The sequence below is a fragment of the Dendrobates tinctorius genome, unplaced genomic scaffold, assembly GCF_039654945.1.
Source record: "Dendrobates tinctorius isolate UK_male_01 unplaced genomic scaffold, ASM3965494v1 ptg000158l, whole genome shotgun sequence".
NCBI classification, from domain to species: domain Eukaryota; kingdom Metazoa; phylum Chordata; class Amphibia; order Anura; family Dendrobatidae; genus Dendrobates; species Dendrobates tinctorius.
In genome coordinates, this window is record NW_027361825.1 from 5,858,394 (window position 1) to 5,879,558 (window position 21,165).

Consider the following 21,165-nt stretch of genomic DNA (forward strand, 5'->3'; position numbering starts at 1 on the left):
GAAACTACATCATGCTTGGATTTATTGTGAGTGCCAATTTTGTTAAAATATTTTAATCAAGAATTGTCTAAAAAAAAATTCTATTTGTTATGCATTACCAACAGTCAACCTGGGATCCAATGGATTGTCCCCCAATTTTCTTTGGAACTTTGTAATTTTGGATTTTTATTTATACTGCCAACAACGTCCCCCATCACAAATGGAGTTATAATTCTATGGTAAAATGTTATCTGCCTGCACTCACTACTAGGGGACGTCAACTCTGTACATATGTATACAGTTCCCAAATACATATATCACTAGCTCATCCTAGTGGTGGCAGACGGCAGCCTTTGAAGGAGATTTCCCTGCTGGGCCAGTCATATTTCAGCAGAGTAGTATGCCATAATGGATTGTATCTTGATCACAATGTGAAGTTGCCAGTGATAAGTAAAAAACCCTATATATGTATATATAGCCTGTAAATTATTTCACCATCATATACTCACAAGCAAGATATAAAGTTCTTTCAGTTGTAGTTCGTACCCCTAAAAGCAGCAAACCCTTCTCAGTTTTGAAGCTCATGACCGCAACGCCATCTAGTATGAAAATGATGAAAGAATTAAAGGCATGGAGGTCTAAGTATGGGATCGGCAGGCATCAGATCCATATCTACTGGTATATTGGATTTTTTTTTTCTTCGGCTATACCTTGAGCTGACTTGCCAAACTTCAGCTCTAGGAGATTGGAGTCAATAGGTCTAGGGAAGAAAGTAGAGAGAACTTTTTTGTAAGAAGAGACTTCGCAGTTTGAGATATTTCCACATTTTCTTTTCTGTTGTACTTTTAGATATCGTCTCTTTGTTATTTTTATATATGTTTGTGTTTTTCATGGATGTATTTATAACAAAATGAGATGACAATAGTGTGAGTTAACATCACCACGTGGACTTGTATGTGGATGTTCTCACCTTGGTGTCGGTAGGAACTGATGGCCGTAGCGATTAGCATTCACAAAGTTGGCAAAAAACAAAATTGCCAACTTTTGGAAGATTTATTTCAAAAGTTATAAAGTTGCATTGTCCATAGCCATGGCGTTTATAGAGGTTATTCCGTGATATGTCTGGTTTCCTACTCCCCAAATGTTCTCTTCGGTGTTAGGGATCCATCTAATGACAGAACGTCTTGGAATGAAGACTAAGAAACCTGGAAGAGCTGCTTTCCAGGAGGCTTTGGGGAGATTTTGGTGGTGATTTTGGAGTTGTCCTGTTTTTTTACATTCTGGGACATTTGGCATGTGTGACAAACATGTTAGCTGTATAGCAATTGATAATGAGTAGGACTTATTGTCACGGCCCACGTCTCGCCCGTCTACTCACCTGCTCGCTCCTGCGCTGCAGCCTCTCTCCTCCCGTCAGCCGCGGCGTCTTCCTCTGACTGGTCCACGGTGGCCGACGTCACTGCATGCTTTGCGCATGCGCCATAGGCCGCGTCTCCCTCCACCTCCTTATGCTCCGGCGGTGCCCTGACCCGGAAGCACCACCGGACCAATGGAAGGCTGTCCTGGGGTATTTCAGGCCGCCTTCCTGTAATGGAGGTGCCTGATCGTCGTGTTTAACCTGCACGCTAGGCCTTCCCCTGTGCCCTGTGCTCATCTCCCTCCTGTGCTTTCTTCCTTGCAGTCCCTGCTCCGTCCTGCTGCCCGTGCCTGTTTCCTGCCATCCTACTCCAGTCCTGTGCCCTTGCTTCGTCCTGCTGCCCGTGCCTGTTTCCTGCCGTCCTACTCCGGTCCTGTGCCCTTGCTCCGTCCTGCTGTCCGTGACTGTTTACTGCCGTCCTACTCCGGTCGTGTGCCCTTGCTCCGTCCTCCTGTCCGTGCCTGTTTCCTGACGCCCTACTCCGGTCCTGTGCCCTTGCTCCGTCCTGCTGTCCGTGCCTGTTTACTTCCGTCCTACTCCGGTCCTGTGCCCTTGCTCCGTCCTGCTGTCTGTGCCTGTTTCCTGCCGCACCACTCCGGTCCTGTGCCCTTGCTCCGTTCCGCTGCCCATGTCTATCTCCTGCTGTCCTACTCCGGTCTCGCCACCCGAGTCCTACTCTGTCCTGGTGCTCATGGTACCTCGCACTTAGTCTTACTCCAGTCCATCCCGAGCCGCCACTCTTGGTACTGGCTGCCATGGTATTCAAACTCCTGGACCTGCTCCTAACGATCCCTGTATAGGAGTCGGCTCCACCTGGTTGCTCGCCCAGGGACCCCTCGGTGCCACCGTCCAGAGGGTCCACTCCTGGAGTCTTGCCTTGCCAAACTAGGACGCTAACAGTACGATCAGAGCATGGATCCCACTGGTACCTCTGCTGCCGCCCAAAAAGAGTTGCTCTTTTTGCGGGAGAACCAGGGGCGCATAATGTCCGTAATGAAGTCCATGGACTCTTGTCTGTCAGCTCTACAGGCTGCCGAACCAGGAAATGCAATCCAGCTGGCCAGTCTCCAGCAGGAGCTGTGCCAGCAGCGTGACACTCAGGCCTATATTTTAACCTATATGGCCTCTGTCAACAAACGTTTGGTAGCACTCCAGTCCGCCTCCGCGGCATCAACTTCATCTCCTGGCCCCGTTTCTTTCCCATCCCCTCGCCACCCCGGTTTAGTGGCGACCCCAAACTCTGCAGAGGGTTCTTAAATCAGTGTAGCCTTCACTTTTAATTGCTACCTCAACAATATCCCTCCGATAGGGCCAAAGTGGCCTCCATTATGTCCCATCTAGGTGTTAATGATTCCTCTCAACCTCTTACGATGTCTGTTCTTTCGGTTTCGGGGCAGAGACGTGGCTCCGAGATGGCCTACGTGGATTCGGGCTCAGTAGGTAACTTCATCCGGCGTGAAGAGGTGGACAAGTACCAGATTTCCGTGGTCACCCTAAAGAATCCTCGGCTAATTGCTTCAGCGGATGGCAGATCGCTACAGGAATCCGTCACTATGGTCACCGAGGAGGTAGAGTTGCAAGTCGGCGCCTTACACCGTGAAAAAATGGCCTTCTACGTGCTGCCTAATCTTTTCCATGCGATTCTACTTGGACTTCCGTGGCTACGGACGCACCAGCCGGTCCTCCACTGGTCTTCTGGGGAGGTACTTCGCTGGGGACACTCGTGCCATGACCGGTGCCTGAACCCTATTTGTCTTGTTGCCCCCTCACGGCCACCTTCTGATCTCTCGGGGCTTCCCTCAGCCTACTGGTCCTACACAGACGTCTTTGATAAGAAGGAAGCGGAGATCCTTCCAGCACCAGCCTTTTGACTGTCCGATTGAACTAATCCCCTTTTCCACCCCTCCTAGGGGTAGGATCTACCACTATCTCCCGCAGAAACCTTAGCCATGTCCGAGTACGTCTGGGAGAACCTAAGGTTTCATGTGGAAATCCTCCTCTCCTGCAGGAGCTGTTTTTTTCTTCGTAAAAAAAAGATGGTTCTCTGCGGCCGTGCATTGACTATAGGGGCTTGAACGACATCACCATAAAGAAAAGGTACCCCCTTCCACTCATTCCGGAGTTGTTTGATTGCCTCAGAGGGGCTCGGATTTTCTCCAAGTTAGACCTCAGAGGAGCCTGCAATTTGATCCGTATTCGCGCAGGCGATGAGTGGAAGACCGCCTTTAACACTTGAGACGGCCACTATGAGTACCTAGTCATGCCCTTTGGTCTGTGCAATGCCCCGCCGTATTTCAAGAATTCATCAATGAGATCTTCCGGGGCCTCTTGTACTCCTGTGTACTTGGACGACATTCTTGTATTCTCGCCAGACCTTTCGTCCCATAGAAGGAGGGTCCGCCTGGTTCTTCAGCGTCTTCGAGAGAATCGTTTGTACGTTAAGATTGAGAAATGTCTGTTTGAACAGACTTCGTTGCCGTTTCTGGGCTACATCATCTCCGACGCTGGATTGAAGATGGATCCTGAGAAACTGTCCGCCATTCTCAAATGGCCCCGTCCCGTCGGAGTAAGGGCTATCCAACGGTTTCTCGGATTTGCCAATTACTACAGGCAATTTATTCCTCATTTTTCTTCAATCACCAAGTCTATTTCCGCCCTCACCCGAAAGGGGACGAGTCCCAATTCTTGGACCACGGAAGCTGAAGAGGCCTTTCTGACACTAAAACGGGCATTTTCCATGGCTCCAGTGTTGTCCCGTCCCGAGAGCAGCAGACCCTTCGTGCTTGAGGTGGATACCTCCTCAACAGGAGCCGGGGCAGTACTGTACCAGAAAACCATCTCCGGTCGACTGCGCCCCTGTGGATTCTTTTCCTAGGCCTTTTCTCCATCCTAGTGCAAATACTCGATCAGCGACCGTGAAGTGTTAGCCATAAAATTGGCCTTGGAGGAGTGGCGTCATCTTCTAGAGGGTGCTGTCCACCCCTTTGTGATTTACTCAGACCACAAAAACTTGGCCTATCTCCAGTCCACCCAGAGACTCAACCCTCGACAGGCTAGGTGGTCCTTGTTTTTCGCTCACTTCGATTTTGAGCTCCATTTTCGCCCTGGTGACAAGAACACCAAAGCCGATGCCTTATCCAGAGTCTTCCAGCTGTCCAAGATAGGGGAGGAACCCTCTCACATTATCGAACCCACTAAAATTATCACCGTGGCTCCCGTGAATCTGCTTTCTCCACCCCCAGGCAAGACTCTCATGCCCGAGGATGCCAAAAGAAAAGTCCTACTTTGGGGTCATTCCTCCACACTGACGGGCCATGCCAGAGCTAAGAAGACTCTCGCTCTCATTTCTCGGCACTACTGGTGGCCGACTCTCCGCCAAGACGTGGCTGATTTCGTTGCCTCTTGTCCTTCCTGCGCAAAAAACAAAGTACCACAACGGCCTCCGTCCGGCTTGCTGCTTCCACTGCCGGTTCCTACGGTACCCTGGGAACACATCGCCATGGATTTTATCACTGACTTACCCCGTTCATCCGGTTGTACAGTGGTTCTGATGGTAGTGGATCGCTTTTCCAAAATGGCACATTTTATCCCTCTGACCGGACTCCCCTCAGCTCCCAAACTAAGCAAAGTCTTCATCCATCAGATTTTCAGACTTCATGGTCTACCTCGACGTATTGTGTCTGACCGAGGAGTCCAGTTTACTTACAGGTTTTGGAGGACACTTTGTAAACTCATGTATACATCCCTGGATTTTTCATCTGCCTATCATTTGCAGACAAACGGGCAAGTGGAGCGAACTAACCAGACGTTGACTGGGTATCTACGTCATTTTTCCAACGTCCACCAAAACGAGTGGGTTGACCTACTCCCCTGGGCGAAGTTCGCCTACAACAATCATACCGGTGAATCCTCAACCAAGTCTTTGTTTTTTGTGGTGTTTGGCAGACATCCCGGTGTTCCTCACCCTGTAGCCCCTGGTTCCGAGGTACCTGCGGCCAACTCCTTGTCCTTGGAATTTTCCGAGATCTGGGCCGAAACCAACACGGCACTCAAGAGAGCCAGTGAGCGGATGAAGAATCACGCTGACAAGAGGAGATTGGATCCTCCACCGTATCGCATCGGGGATAAAGTCTGTCTCTCATCCAAGTATATCCGGCTAAAATTACGGTCCTTTTGAGATCCTTGAACGTGTCAATGAAGTCACCTACAAGTTGAGGTTGCCTGCTTCGCTCCGAGTCCCGAACAACTTCCACGTCTCTCCTGAAACCTATGGTACTAAATCAGTTTCACTCCTCACCCTGTTCCGTTCCTCGCGGCCGGTTGGTACCGACAATACCTTTGAGGTATTGTCCCGGCCCCCGTCTTGCCCTGTCTACTCATCTGCTCCCTCCCGCGCCGCAGCCTCTCTCCTCCCATCAGCCGCGGTGTCCACCTCTGACTGGTCCGCGACCGACGACGTCACTGCATGCTTTGCGCATGCGCTGTAAGCCGCAGCCACGTCTCCCTCCACCTCCTTGTGCTCCAGCGGTGCCCTGACCCAGAAGCACTGCCGGACCAATGGGAGGCTGTCCTGGGGTATTTAAGGCCACCCTCCTGTAATGGAGGCATCTGATCGTCGTGTTTAACCTGCACGCTAGGCCTTCTCCCGTACTCTGTGCCCTGTGCTCATCTCCCTCCTGTGCTTTCTTCCCTGCAGTCCCTGCTCCATCCTGCTGCCCGTGCCTGTTTCCTGCTGCCCATGCCTGTTTCCTGCCGTCCTACTCCGGTCCTGTGCCCTTGCTCCGTCCTGCTGTCCGTGCCTGTTTCCTGTCATCCTACTCCGGTCCTGTGCCCTTGCTCCGTCCTGCTGTCCGTGCCTGTTTCCTGCCGTCCTACTCCAGTCCTGTGCCATTGCTCCCTCCTGCTGTCCGTGCCTGTTTCCTGCCGCCCTACTCCGGTCCTGTGCCCTTGCTCCGTCCTGCTGTCCGTGTCTACCTCCTGCCGTCTTACTCCGGTCCTATGCCCCTGCTCCATCCTGCTGCCCGTGTCTATCTCCTGCTGTTCTACTCCGGTCTCGCCACCCGAGTCCTACTCTGTCCTGGTGCTCGTGGTACCTCGCACTTAGTCCTACTCCAATCCATCCTGAGCTGCCCCTCTTGCTACCGGCTGCCATGGTGTTCGAACCTATGGACCTGCTCCTAACGATCCCTCTATAGGAGTCAGCTCCACCTGGTTGCTCGCCCAGGGACCCTTCGGTGCCATGATCCAGAGGGTCCACTCCTGGAGTCATGCCTAACAAAGCTAGGACGCTAACACTTATAAACTTATACATAGGTTTACTGTAGGTGATTAGATGTGGCCTAGAAGATGGGGATAAAGGAAGAAAAATTAAGGACTATAGAAAAAGAAATTTTGAAGTGGAAAAAAAGAATGTGGAGAAAGCCAACACAGTTATTGGGGGTTAGTTACTATTAGGGGAGGACATACGCGGTGATGATCTCTTTCAAAGTATAGTCTCCTTCTTTATTACTGATCTCCAGCCGAGCAGTGTAGAGGATTCTCACGTTATAACGGAGGTCCATAGAACTAGAAGACTTAGCCATCAGATGCCAAGAAGTAAAGTTCTCCTACAGAAGTGGAGAGAGCAAGAATGAAAGTCAATATTGTCTATGTGGTCTAAGTTATGGTAATATACAGGATGTTAAAGGAGTATTCTGACAATTATGTTTCATTTCTATGGGGTCTAACCTATGGGGCATCCATAAATTAATACAACGGAGATGTTCATTATTAGTTTCAACCTGGGGCAGAAGAGGGAGAAAGGAACATTCTAGTACAAGCCAGGCAAGATGGCTCTTTTCATTGCTCCTTACTTCTACAATGGACCTCTGCTTTATTTTTGCCCTGGACTTAAACTTAGGTTGGGACCCTCACCATTGAAAGAACTATAGCATGTCCCATGGATACCGGAATCCTATCTTTAAATCCTAAATCCACTTAAAACATCAATTTAGATCCCATGTAAAAATCACGAGAGTCCATGAAGCTGAGCTAGGTGGAGCTTGGATTCTTCATTTGCCATTATGTAAATATTGTCAATAAGTTAAGTTTGGCATAAACCGCATCAGCTTTGGAATCAAGCCATGGATTATTGGGTGGTGGACTATGTTTTTTAAACACAAACCTCAGTTTTCTCCAAAAAATCTTCTTGTTTGAAAAGTCCGTAACATTTCTGTGCTAAAGAGAAGAAGGGCCGTTATAGTAAAGCAGAATAATCAATAATATATTAGTATACAGTATATACCGGTACTTACTGTATATAAATCAGGAGTGGATCTATCAAAGAGTAAAAAGTCCACCTTTGACTTTGGTTTAAAAAAATCCCACCAAATACTGTATTTAAGATGATGGTTATGAAGGTCTCTTTATGGACACACACGGCCACATCATGTCCTATCCTGCTCCCACCTTCTAATGCTGTGTCTACTACTCCTCATTGTTGGCGACGTATCCCCAAATCCTGGCCCTCCTCAACACATCCCCACACTAATTTCTAACATCCTGCCACGATCCTCTACACTTTTTCGCAACCATGACAACCTCATACCTATTCATCTAGCCCCCACTCCCCCAGTCCCCCTACCTGGAGCTCTATGGAACGCACGCTCTGTCTGCAACAAGCTATCGATTATCAATGAGCTCTTTATCACCAACAAACTCTCCTTCCTTGCCATCACTGAAACCTGGCTCACTCCCTCTGACACAGCCTCTCCAGCCGCGCTTTCCTATGGCGGATTCCATCTCTCTCACACCCCTCGCCCCAGCAACAAACGTGGTGGAGGAGTTGGCTTGCTCCTGTCTGATACCTGCTCCTTTACCCCAATTCCTCTGCCACCCTCCGCTACTCTTCCTTCGTTCGAGGTGCACTCCGTCCGCATCTATTCCCCTCCAACCTCCAACTGTCTGTCATCTACCGCCCCCCAGTACTAGCCATCTCCACCTTTATCGATCACTTCACCACCTGGCTACTCCATTTCCTTTCTGCTGACATCCCCAACATCATTATGGGCTACTTCAACATCCCTATTGACACTTCCTCCCCAGCTGCCTCTAAACTTCTATCGCTCACAGCTTCCCTTGGCCTCACTCAATGGTCCTCTGCGGCCACTCACAAAGATGGTCACACGCTGGACCTTATCTTCACCCGTCTCTGTTCCCTCACTAATCTCAATAACTCACCCCTCCCCCTGTCTGACCACAACCTACTGACATTCTCTTCCCTCTCCTCTTCTACTGCGCAACTCCCACTCCATAAACTCGCTCACCCTCGCAGGAATCTCAAACACCTCAATTTACAATCACTCTCTGAGTCCCTTTTCCCTCTTACAGACATAGCTTCCCTTCATGACACAGATGCTGCAGCCACTTTTTATAACACCACAATAACAGCAACACTTGATTCGGCTGCTCCCCCTCACGCAGAGCAAAACTCATACAATCAACAGGCAGCCCTGGCTGACCAGCCTGACCAAAGAACTGAGACGTGTTTCCAGGGCTGCTGAGCGGAGATGGAAGAGAACCCATTCTACTGAGCACTTCAGCGCATACAAGCAGTCCCTTGCCAGCTTTAAGTCCACGCTCTCTGCCGCTAAACAAACTTACTTTGCATCTCTCATATCCTCCCTGCCTCACAACCCTAAACAACTCTTCAACACTTTCAATTCTCTACTCCATCCCACAGCACCTCCTCCCCCTCCTCTCATTTCTGCTGAAGACTTTGCCTCCTTCTTTAAGCAGAAGATCGACATGATCAGACAAAACTTTGGCCCGCAGCCCCCAATGCCCCTCTTAGCTGCTCAGCCCTGTTCTGCAAAAGCCAGCTTCTCCACCATGACAGAAGATCAGCTCTCCACCCTTCTGTCAAGATCACACCTCACCACTTGTGCCCTCGACCCACTCCCGTCTCACCTCATCCCTAACTTGGCCACAGTCTTCATCCCATCTCTAACACACCTCTTCAACCTTTCACTTACAAATGGTGTCTTTCCCTCATCCTTCAAACATGCCTCAATCACACGCATCCTCAAAAAGCCCTCCCTTGATCCATCCTCTGTGTCTAACTATCGCCCGATATCTCTTCTCCCTTACGCCTCAAAACTACTGGAACAGCATGCATATCTTGAACTGTCCTCCCACCTCTCCTCCTGTTCCCTCTTTGACCGGTTACAATCTGGCTTCTGACCTCATCACTCAACTGAAACTGCCCTAACTAAAGTCACTAACGACCTACTAACCGCCAAGAGCAAGCGACACTACTCTGTCCTCCTTCTCCTGGACCTGTCCTCTGCCTTCGACACCGTAGACCATTCCCTCCTGCTACAGACTCTCTCATCTCTTGGCATCACAGACTTGGCCCTATCCTAGATCTCATCATACCTAACAGACCGAACATTTAGTGTCTCCTTCTCACACACCACCTCCTCACTTCGCCCCCCTGTCTGTTGGTGTTCCTCAAGGCTCTCTCCTAGGACCCCTACTATTCTCCATCTACACCTTTGGCTTGGGACAGCTCATAGAATCCTACGGTTTGCAGTATCACCTCTATGCCGATGACACGCAGATCTACCTATCTGGACTAGAGTTGAGCGACTTTTGTTTTTTTAGGGTCGCGTTTCGTTTCGTGAAACCCGACTTTTCCAAAAGTCGGGTCGAGCAAGATCGTCCGATTATAGGGAAAAGTCGGGGTCGTCCCGAAACACGAAACCCAATGTAAGTCAATGGGGAATAAAAGTCGGCAGTGAGAGGAGGACAGGAAACACACCTACAGTGCCCATTTGAATGCCAAAAGCATCAATTCTTCTTACTTAAGCTTGTCAACCTTAATTAACTTCATAATACAAGTTACGCACTAAAAAATGGGGGTTATTTGGCTAAAGTTGTGGGGGGGAGGGCTGGCTGCAGGTTTTCATGTGCCCTGGGCGAAAGAGCGCCCCTTTAACACATACCACAACTCATCATGCTCCGATACGGCAGAGAAATAGCGGTATAGTACAATGAAAAATACCTCACTTTTTACATCTCATGACGAGGCCCATCTATTTCTCCATACAGAATCATTGGTCCCATATAATGTTTGAAACAGTATATGATGAGCTCCACATAATGCTACAGTATATGTTGGTCCCCATGGATGAAGCTCCACTGTCTTATGGGCCCAAATAATGCTCCAAACATAATGGGCCCCATTTCTAATGCTCTAGTGTATAATGGGCCCTGTAAATGCTGCTCCAGTGTCTGATGTCCACTTTTGGAATGTTCCAGTGTATGGTGGGCCCCATCTATCATTCTCCAGAGTATAGTGCTCCCCAAAAATTGCTGTCCCAACATTGAAAACAATCAAATAAGTCTCCTCGCTAGGGAATCCCTGTACTTGTCTGGACTCCTTGTCGTCCCCATCTTCCATCTCACTGCACAGTATTTCAACTTTGCAAGTGCTGTGATCCTGAGCAAGCAGGGTAGGCCCACTCGTTGGCGACGGCACTGGCACAGGGCCCCTGATAGTACGGTGGTGTGTCTGATGGCGGGTGGGCCGAACCTGCACTTTCATCTGCAGCTTCCTCTTTGTCACCGTGTAAGATGGAACTGTATATGGGAAGGGTAACCTGAGTTTCATCAGGGTCAGATTCAGGTCGTGTAGCGTGCGAGGGGAATGTAGTGGTCTGGGTCAATGTACCAGCAGATTCATCGAGCAGTGGCTGGGCATCAGTGCACTTGTGTCGCCCCCAGGAGTACGGTCGCCACAGTGGCATTACCTTCTTCCTAGGGAGTGTGATGTCATGCTTGGGAGCAACGAAGGATCTCTCTAGCAGGTTAACTGATTGGGCGGAGTTATTCCCACGAGTCATGACCCTCCAAACAGCGTTCATGAAGGCAAAGTGTTTGTTTTACGTGGGCAGTATGGTTGCAAAGCTGAACCTTAAAGGAATGTCCAGAAGGGCACCACCAGGAGTGGAGCCTACGGTTAAATTCGACTCCACCTGGGAAACCTCAACCATGCCAGCTACAGAACAGATGCACACATTGCAAGCTTAATTCCGTTAACGAACGAGACTCCGTCATGCCCCGCGGTCCGAGTCCGGCTTACTAGAGGGACACGTGAGGCTCTGGCACATGAGATTGGCCAATAACTGGTGTGTCATGCCCTTACATGTCCGTGGCTGCATGTGCGCTACACTGAAAAGGCCAGCGTTTGCCGCTTACAGGTGCAGATAACCCGCTGAACAACGTTAGTGATGGGGATCACTGATTACAATTATTACCCGCGAACAATGATTTCCCAGTAAGTGCAGGTCAACCGCAGTTCCGGAATTAGGCCTAACCGTCATTCCTGAAAAAATGAAAAACTTACGTGTGCAAACCACAGGTGCTATAGCTTGCTTAACAGCTCACCAGCCGTTCTCACGCCCAGTATGGATTACACGTGATTGCACAAAGGTGAGAAAGGGTACCGTATCCCCAGATAACATGTATGGATAGCGTACACATTCAAAATATATGTCTCAGGAGGCAGGCTCAGACGGTGTTAGGCCCAGTATGGATTGCACGTGATTGCACAAAGGTTAGAAAGGGTATCGTATCCCCGGATAACATGTATGGATAGCGTACACATTCAAAATATATGTCTATACATCAGGAGGCAGGCTCAGACGGTGTCAGGCACAGTATGGATTGCACGTGATTGCACAAAGGTTAGAGAGGGTACCGTTTCCCCAGATAACATGTATGGATAGCGTACACATTCAAAATATATGTCTCAGGAGGCAGGCTCAGACGGTGTTAGGCCCAGTATGGATTGCACGTGATTGCACAAAGGTTAGAAAGGGTACCGTATCCCCGGATAACATGTATGGATAGCGTACACGTTCAAAATATATGTCTCAGGAGGCAGGCTCAGACGGTGTCAGGCCCAGTATGGATTGCACGTGATTGCACAAAGGTTAGAAAGGGTACCGTATCCCCGGGTAACATGTATGGATAGCGTACACATTCAAAATATATGTCTCAGGAGGCAGGCTCAGACGGTGTTAGGCCCAGTATGGATTGCACGTGATTGCACAAAGGTTAGAAAGGGTACCGTATCCCCAGATAACATGTATGGATAGCGTACACATTCAAAATATATGTCTCAGGAGGCAGGCTCAGACGGTGTCAGGCCCAGTATGGATTGCACGTGATTGCACAAAGGTTAGAAAGGGTACCGTATCCCCAGATAACATGTATGGATAGCGTACACATTCAAAATATATGTCTCAGGAGGCAGGCTCAGACGGTGTCAGGCACAGTATGGATTGCACGTGATTGCACAAAGGTTAGAAAGGGTACCGTTTCCCCAGATAACATGTATGGATAGCGTACACATTCAAAATATATGTCTATACATCAGGAGGCAGGCTCAGACGGTGTCAGGCACAGTATGGATTGCACGTGATTGCACAAAGGTTAGAAAGGGTACCGTTTGCCCAGATAACATGTATGGATAGCGTACACATTCAAAATATATGTCTCAGGAGGCAGGCTCAGACGGTGTTAGGCCCAGTATGGATTGCACGTGATTGCACAAAGGTTAGAAAGGGTACCGTATCCCCAGATAACATGTATGGATATCGTACACATTCAAAATATATGTCTCAGGAGGCAGGCTCAGACGGTGTTAGGCCCAGTATGGATTGCACGTGATTGCACAAAGGTTAGAAAAGGTACCGTATCCCCAGATAACATGTATGGATAGCGTACACATTCAAAATATATGTCTCAGGAGGCAGGCTCAGACGGTGTCAGGCCCAGTATGGATTGCACGTGATTGCACAAAGGTTAGAAAGGGTACCGTATCCCCGGATAACATGTATGGATAGCGTACACATTCAAAATATATGTCTATACATCAGGAGGCAGGCTCAGATGGTGTCAGGCACAGTATGGATTGCACGTGATTGCACAAAGGTTAGAAAGGGTACCGTTTCCCCAGATAACATGTATGGATAGCGTACACATTCAAAATATATGTCTCAGGAGGCAGGCTCAGACGGTGTTAGGCCCAGTATGGATTGCACGTGATTGCACAAAGGTTAGAAAGGGTACCGTATCCCCAGATAACATGTATGGATAGCGTACACATTCAAAATATATGTCTCAGGAGGCAGGCTCAGACAGTGTCAGGCCCAGTATGGATTGCACGTGATTGCACAAAGGTTAGAAAGGGTACCGTATCCCCAGATAACATGTATGGATAGCGTACACATTCAAAATATATGTCTCAGGAGGCAGGCTCAGACGGTGTCAGGCCCAGTAAGGATTGCACGTGATTGCACAAAGGTTAGAAAGGGTACCGTATCCCCGGATAACATGTATGGATAGCGTACACATTCAAAATATATGTCTATACATCAGGAGGCAGGCTCAGACTGTGTCAGGCACAGTATGGATTGCACGTGATTGCACAAAGGTTAGAAAGGGTACCGTTTCCCCAGATAACATGTATGGATAGCGTACACATTCAAAATATATGTCTCAGGAGGCAGGCTCAGACGGTGTTAGGCCCAGTATGGATTGCACGTGATTGCACAAAGGTTAGAAAGGGTACCGTATCCCCGGATAACATGTATGGATAGCGTACACATTCAAAATATATGTCTATACATCAGGAGGCAGGCTCAGACGGTGTCAGGCACAGTATGGATTGCACGTGATTGCACAAAGGTTAGAAAGGGTACCGTTTCCCCAGATAACATGTATGGATAGCGTATACATTCAAAATATATGTCTCAGGAGGCAGGCTCAGACGGTGTTAGGCCCAGTATGGATTGCACGTGATTGCACAAAGGTTAGAAAGGGTACCGTATGCCCAGATAACATGTATGGATATCGTACACATTCAAAATATATGTCTCAGGAGGCAGGCTCAGACGGTGTCAGGCCCAGTATGGATTGCATGTGATTGCACAAAGGTTAGAAAGGGTACCGTATCCCCGGATAACATGTATGGATAGCGTACACATTCAAAATATATGTCTATACATCAGGAGGCAGGCTCAGACGGTGTCAGGCACAGTATGGATTGCACGTGATTGCACAAAGGTTAGAAAGGGTACCGTTTCCCCAGATAACATGTATGGATAGCGTACACATTCAAAATATATGTCTCAGGAGGCAGGCTCAGACGGTGTTAGGCCCAGTATGGATTGCACGTGATTGCACAAAGGTTAGAAAGGGTACCGTATCCCCGGATAACATGTATGGATAGCGTACACATTCAAAATATATGTCTCAGGAGGCAGGCTCAGACGGTGTTAGGCCCAGTATGGATTGCACGTGATTGCACAAAGGTTAGAAAGGGTACCGTATCCCCGGATAACATGTATGGATAGCGTACACATTCAAAATATATGTCTATACATCAGGAGGCAGGCTCAGACGGTGTCAGGCACAGTATGGATTTGACGGCCCAGATTACACAGCGGAGGAGCAGGGAGAGGTAAAGATTGCAAATGCTGGGGCCCTGCCCAAGCAAGGGGGGCCCACTCGTGGGCGTCGGTACTGGCACTGGGCCCCTCATAGTACAGCGGTGTGTCTGATGGCGGGTGTGCACCACCACCGTCAGAGACACTTGATTGCACTATGAGGGACCCTGTGCCAGTGCCCGCGCCCAAGAGTCGGCCTACCCACCTGTCCAGGGCAACGGCACTCGCACGGTGTCGTGCGCTAGGTGGTGACCCCGGCCATGGGGGGGGAGGCAGCACAGTTAGGGAGTTTTAGAAAGTGGCATATGTTGATGTTGGACATTCAGCTGATGCAAAAGGCGAAATAGGTGAAGTCCCAGGAAGAGGTGGACCAAAGCAAGCCATTTTTCTGTCACCCTATGTGTCATCAGGGGAAGGTGGGACAAAATCCTTGGAAACCCATGCGTGGTTCATTTTAATGAAGGTTAGATCATCCACATTTTGGGTTGACAGACGGGTCCTTTTTTCTGTCAGGATTGATCCAGCTGCACTGAAGACTCTTTCCGATAGCACACTTGCAGCTGGGCAAGCGAGCTCCTGTAAGGCATATTGGGCCAATTCAGGCCAGGTGTCCAGTTTAGCGGCCCAATAGTCAAAGGGGAATGACCTGTGTGGGAGAACATCGATATGGGAGGAAAAGTAGTTTGTAACCATAGTTGACAACTGCTGTCTCCTGTCACTTTCCATCGATGCAGTATTACCAGTTGTGTGAGCGGTATTTGAAAAATCAGTCCACAACATTGTCATGAAACCCCTGTCTCCAACGCCACTTCTGCTGTGTACACCACGAACACCTCTGCCAAGTTGCCCCCGGCCCGTACGGCTCGTGTGAGAACCATCACCGCTGCTGTGTGCTGGGAATGCCTCAAGCAACCGATTTACCAGAGTTGCTTGTTTATTAGCCAATATTAGGTCAAGGTTCTCCTGTGGCATGATGTTTTGTAATTTGCCTTTATAGCGTGGATCCAGGATGCTGGCCAACCAGTAGTCGTCATCGTTCATCATTTTGGCAATGCGGGGGTCCCTTTTTAGGATCCGCAAGGCATAATCTGACATGTGGGCCAATGTTCCCGGTGTCAATGATGCACTGCGAGTGCTGGGTGGAGGAGCACTTTCTGTCAAATCCACATCCCTCCAGTCACGCACAAACCCTGTACCAGACCTTGCCACGCCAACATTTTCACTTGCCCCACGAGATGCATCCTCCTCCCCTAAGTAATCATCCCCATCATCATCCTCCTCCTCCTCTTCTTCCTCCACCTCGTCCAGGAGAGGTCCCTGAGCAGACAATGGCTGAATGTCATCAAGGATTCCCTCCTCCTCTTCCTCCTCATCAACATTGGCTGCAGACGCCTGCTCCTTAAGGTGCGTCAAAGTTTGCATGAGCAGACGCATAAGTGGGATGCTCATGCTTAGGATGGCGTCGTCTGCGCTTACCAGCTGTGTGCATTCCTCAAAACACTGAAGGACTTTACAGAGGTCTTTCAGCTTCGATAACTGCACACCTGTCAACTCCATGTCTGCTCTCAAAGTGCCTGGCCGTGTATCCTCCCACAAATGCATTATGGCCTGCCTCTGCTCGCACAGCCGCTCCACCATGTGCAGGGTGGAGTTCCACCTTGTTGCAATGTCGATAATGAGGCGGTGGTTGGGAAGGTGGAGCAATCGCTGCAGCTTCTGCATACGAACGGAGTGTACAGGCGACCGGCGGATGTGCGCGCACAGTCTTCGCACCTTCTGGAGCAGGGCTGTTAACTCCGGATAATTTTCGAGGAAGCACTGCACCACCAGGTTCAAGGTGTGAGCCAAGCAAGGTATGTGGCTGAGTTTTGAAAGGGCTATAGCTGCCACAAAATTACGGCCGTTATCACTAACTACCTTGCCTGCCTCAACATGTACACTGCCCAGCCATGACTCAGTTTGTCGCTTCAAGTACTCAGCCAGCACCTCGGCAGTGTGTCTGTCGCCCAAACACATCATCTGCAACACAGCCTGCTGACGCTTTCCACTAGCTGCTCGATAGGGGGACACATCGTGTGCAACAGTGGCAGCTGCAGATGGAGTGCTCGTACGACTGCGCTCTGTGGACGAGCTTTCGCTTCTGGAGGAGGAGGAGGAGGAGGAGGGTCGAACGCCTACAGCCAACTGTTTCCTATACCGTGGGCTAGGCAGCACTGTCCCACCACCGCTGTCCCCTGTGGACCCTGCATCCACCACATTAACCCAGTGCGCAGTGATGGACACGTAACGGCCCTGGCCATGCCGACTGGACCATGCATCAGTTGTGAGGTGCACCTTTCCGCTCACTGACTGCTTGAGTGCATGGACAATGCGGTCTTTCACATGATGGTGGAGGGCTGGGATGGCTTTGCGAGAGAAGAAGTGGCGACTGGGTAGGTCATAGCGTGGTACTGCATAGGCCATGAGTTCGCGGAAAGCTGTGCTTTCCACCAACCGAAAGGGCATCATCTCAAACGAGATTAGTTTGGCAATGTGGGCGTTCAAACCCAGTGTACGCGGATGAGAGACTGAGTACTTTCTTGACCTACTCATAGTGTCTGGGAGGGTGAGCTGGACTTGAGAGCTGCATATGGTGGAAGTAGCGGTGGACAGGGCGGACTGAGAAAGGGTTGATGATGGTGATGGAGTTGGTGTTCTTTCTGATGGCCTAGAATCAGTCTTTCGTTGATATAACAGTGGGATTCCCTGACTGCTGTGGCCTTGCAACGACACCTCAACATTTGCTGCTGTGCTAACCGGTGGGCTTACAGTGGGGGAAACAATGTAGCGTTGCTGACTACCTTCGTTGTGATCAGTTGCACATGTGGCACTTGAGGTTTGGTGTTGTGTCCACGCTTGCAAGTGCATGCTGGTTAAATGTCTAAGCATGCAACTGGTATTCAAATTTTTCAGATTTTTCCCTCGGCTAAAGGTCTTTGCGCACTTCTTACAGATAACCTTGGCCTGATCATGAGGATTTTGGTCAAAAAAGTGCCACACTGCACTCTTCCTACTTTGGCAGACATTTTGCGGCCTAGCACGCTGTGATCTTTTGACCCTCTGGACAAGCTGTCCAGCAACTCTTTTGATGTTTGGAACCTGTCTTTGGAGTGCTCCGGGCCTGCCAGATAACAGCTGTTGCGATGTCGATGTCTGCTGTGGATGCTCCTCATCTGAGCTATTGGAAGCAGCACCCTCTTCCCCCAATGGATGCCAATCTGGGTCAACAACTGGGTCATCCATCACCTCCTCTTCTATGTCATGTGCACCTTCCTCTGTGTCACCGTGTATGGTGGTATAGTGTGCGGGAAGGGGCACCTGAGTCTCATCAGGGTCAGAATCTGGCTCTGTACACTGCGAGGACAATGTAGTGCTCTGAGTGAATGTACCAGCAGAATCATCCATCAGCGGCTGTGCATCAGTGCACTCCATGTCAGATTCATCTTGGCCTGGGTAATTCACCATTTCACTTGATAATCCAGGCATGGTATGTGAAAACAGCTCCATGGAGTAATCAGTAGTATGGCCTGCGTCATCCTTCAATCTTGGTTGGGGTGAAGGACACAAGGAAAGGTGTGGTTCATGAACATGAGCCTCCAATGACGACTCAGTGCTTTTACTTTTTACAACTGAAGAAGAGGAGGCGATAGAGCTGGAGGCTGAGTCAGCAATGTAAGACAAAACTTTTTCCTGAAGCTCTGGCTTTAAAAGCGGTTTGCCAACTCCTAGAAAACTAAGCGTTCGAGGCCTTATGTAGCCAGACGATGACGCAGGGTCAGCACCTCCTGCATTCGGTCCTATTTTGCTCTTGCCACTACCATCAGATCCACCACCAACACCATCATTACCAGCTGCCAACCACCGCCCAATTCCACAGCCTCTTCCACCAGCCTTCCTCATTTTTGGTAGAAATGTAGACAAAATCCAACAAACTATATAGTAATGTAAAACAAGGTACAAGGTGTCTATAGGACAGGGGAGATTTTGAATTTCTGCAGACACTTGTGGACACTGGACACTTTTGGATTGTGTGAGGCCCACTGATATCTGAGCGCTATGTGACAGGCTCGATGGCACAGCTGTGACCAAAGTGACTAGAGGATAAGGGAGATTTTGAATCTCTGCACACACTTTTGGACACTGGACACTTTTGGATTGTGTGAGGCCCACTGATATCTGAGCGCTATGTCACAGGCTCGATGGCACAGCTGTGACCAAAGTGACTAGAGGATAAGGGAGATTTTGAACCTCTGCACACACTTTTGGACACTGGACACTTTTGGATTGTGTGAGGCCCACTGATATCTGAGCGCTATGTCACAGGCTCGATGGCACAGCTGTGACAAAAGTGACTAGAGGATAAGGGAGATTGGATTGCTTTTAAAAAAGCAGTTTGCGGAGCAGTGGGTAAACAGCAATGCAGGAATGTCAGGAAGCCTTAGAAGGCAGCCCAACAACCAACACCACTGATACACCACTATATAGCCTCCCCTTGCACTGCACACACAGTGACTGGTGTGTTGTGCAGGCCAAATTGCTAGCAGCAGAAGCAGTTTTTTTTTCTTCTCAGCAGGACAAAAAAAAAAATTGGGATTGCTTTTAAAAAAGCAGTTTGCGGAGCAGTGGGTAAACAGCAATGCAGGAATGTCAGGAAGCCTTAGAAGGCAGCCCAACAACCAACACCACTGATACACCACTATATAGCCTCCCCTTGCACTGCACACACAGTGACTGGTGTGTTGTGCAGGCCAAATTGCTAGCAGCAGAAGCAGTTTTTTTTTCTTCTCAGCAGGACAAAAAAAAAAAATTGGGATTGCTTTTAAAAAAGCAGTTTGCGGAGCAGTGGGTAAAAAGCAATGCAGGAATGTCAGGAAGCCTTAGAAGGCAGCCCAACAACCAACACCACTGATACACCACTATATAGCCTCCCCTTGCACTGCACAGACAGTGACTGGTGTGTTGTGCAGGCCAAATCGCTAGCAGCAGAAGCAGTTTTTTTGTCTTCTTCCCTGCCTAACGCTCTCCTTACAGAATCAGCAGCAACCTCTCCCTATACTAAGATCGGCAGAAGTAAGATGGTGGTCGGCGTGCACGCCCTTTTATACCCCCTGTGACGCCCACCAAAGCAAGCCAATCACTTGCATGCCCTTCTGAAAGATGGTGGTGACCCGTGCCTATGTCATCACGTTGCCCACAGTGTCCGTGGATCCTGATTGGCTGAAAAAGAGCGCAAAACAAACTTTTGAAACGCGACTTTGGCGTGTAAGTCGCCGACCTCGTGGCCGACCTCATCCTAGGGTCAGGTTTCGTTTCATGAAACCCGACTTTGCCAAAAGTCGGCGACTTTTGAATTTTTTCGACCCGTTTCGCTCAACTCTAATCTGGACCCAACCTCGCCTCCTTACTGACTGAAATCCCACAATGTCTGTATGCTATCTCAGCCTTCTTCTCTGCTCGCTTTCTCAAACTGAACATGGACAAAGCAGAATTCATCATCTTTCCCCATCTCACTCTACCCCTCCACCAGACCTATCCATCAATGTCAATGGCTGCTTTCTTTCCCCAGTCCCGCACGCTCGGTGCCTTGGGGTGATCCTCGACTCTGTGCTCTCTTTCAAACCGCATATCCAAGCCCTCACCTCCTCCTGCCACCTCAAACTCAAAAATATTTCCCGGATCCGCTCAAACATCAACCACGAAACCACAAAAACACTAGTGCACGCTCTTATCATCTCCCGCCTCGACTACTGCAACCTCCTACTCTCTGGCCTCCCCTTTAGCACTCTGGCTCCGCTCCAGTCCATCCTACACTCTGCTGCCCGACTAATCCACCAATCGCCCCGCTATTTTCCAGCTTCCCCCCTATGCCATGCCCTTCACTGGCTTCCTATTGCCCAGAGGCTTCAATTTAAAACCCTAGCCATGACATACAAAGCCATCCACAACCTGTCTCCTCCATACATCTGTGACATGGTCTCTAGGTACTTACCCGCACGCAACCTTCGATCATCTCAAGATCTCCTTCTCTACTCCCCCTTATGTCATCTTCTCACAACCGCATACAAGACTTCTCCCGTGCTTCCCCCATACTCTGGAACTCTCTGCTGCAACACATAAGACTCTCACCATCAATGGAAACCTTCAAGAAGAACCTGAAGACCCACCTGTTCCGACAAGCCTACAGCCTGCAATGATCCTCGGTCTACTGAACCACCGCACAACTTGCTCTACCCT

At 49.5% G+C, this 21,165-nt stretch overlaps 1 protein-coding gene across 1 annotated transcript in view; it reads right to left on the reverse strand.

Annotated features, from left to right (window-relative positions):
- Positions 1-21,165, reverse strand: part of LOC141051798 (uncharacterized) — a 101,765-nt gene that overhangs the window by 50,366 nt on the left and 30,234 nt on the right. The window contains exons 6-9 of the mRNA XM_073548830.1: positions 7,560-7,612; positions 6,863-7,002; positions 690-739; positions 489-578 (exon numbers count right to left, since the gene is read on the reverse strand). Coding sequence (XP_073404931.1) covers positions 489-578; positions 690-739; positions 6,863-7,002; positions 7,560-7,612 — 333 coding nt within the window. The remainder of the gene's footprint in view (positions 1-488; positions 579-689; positions 740-6,862; positions 7,003-7,559; positions 7,613-21,165) is intronic.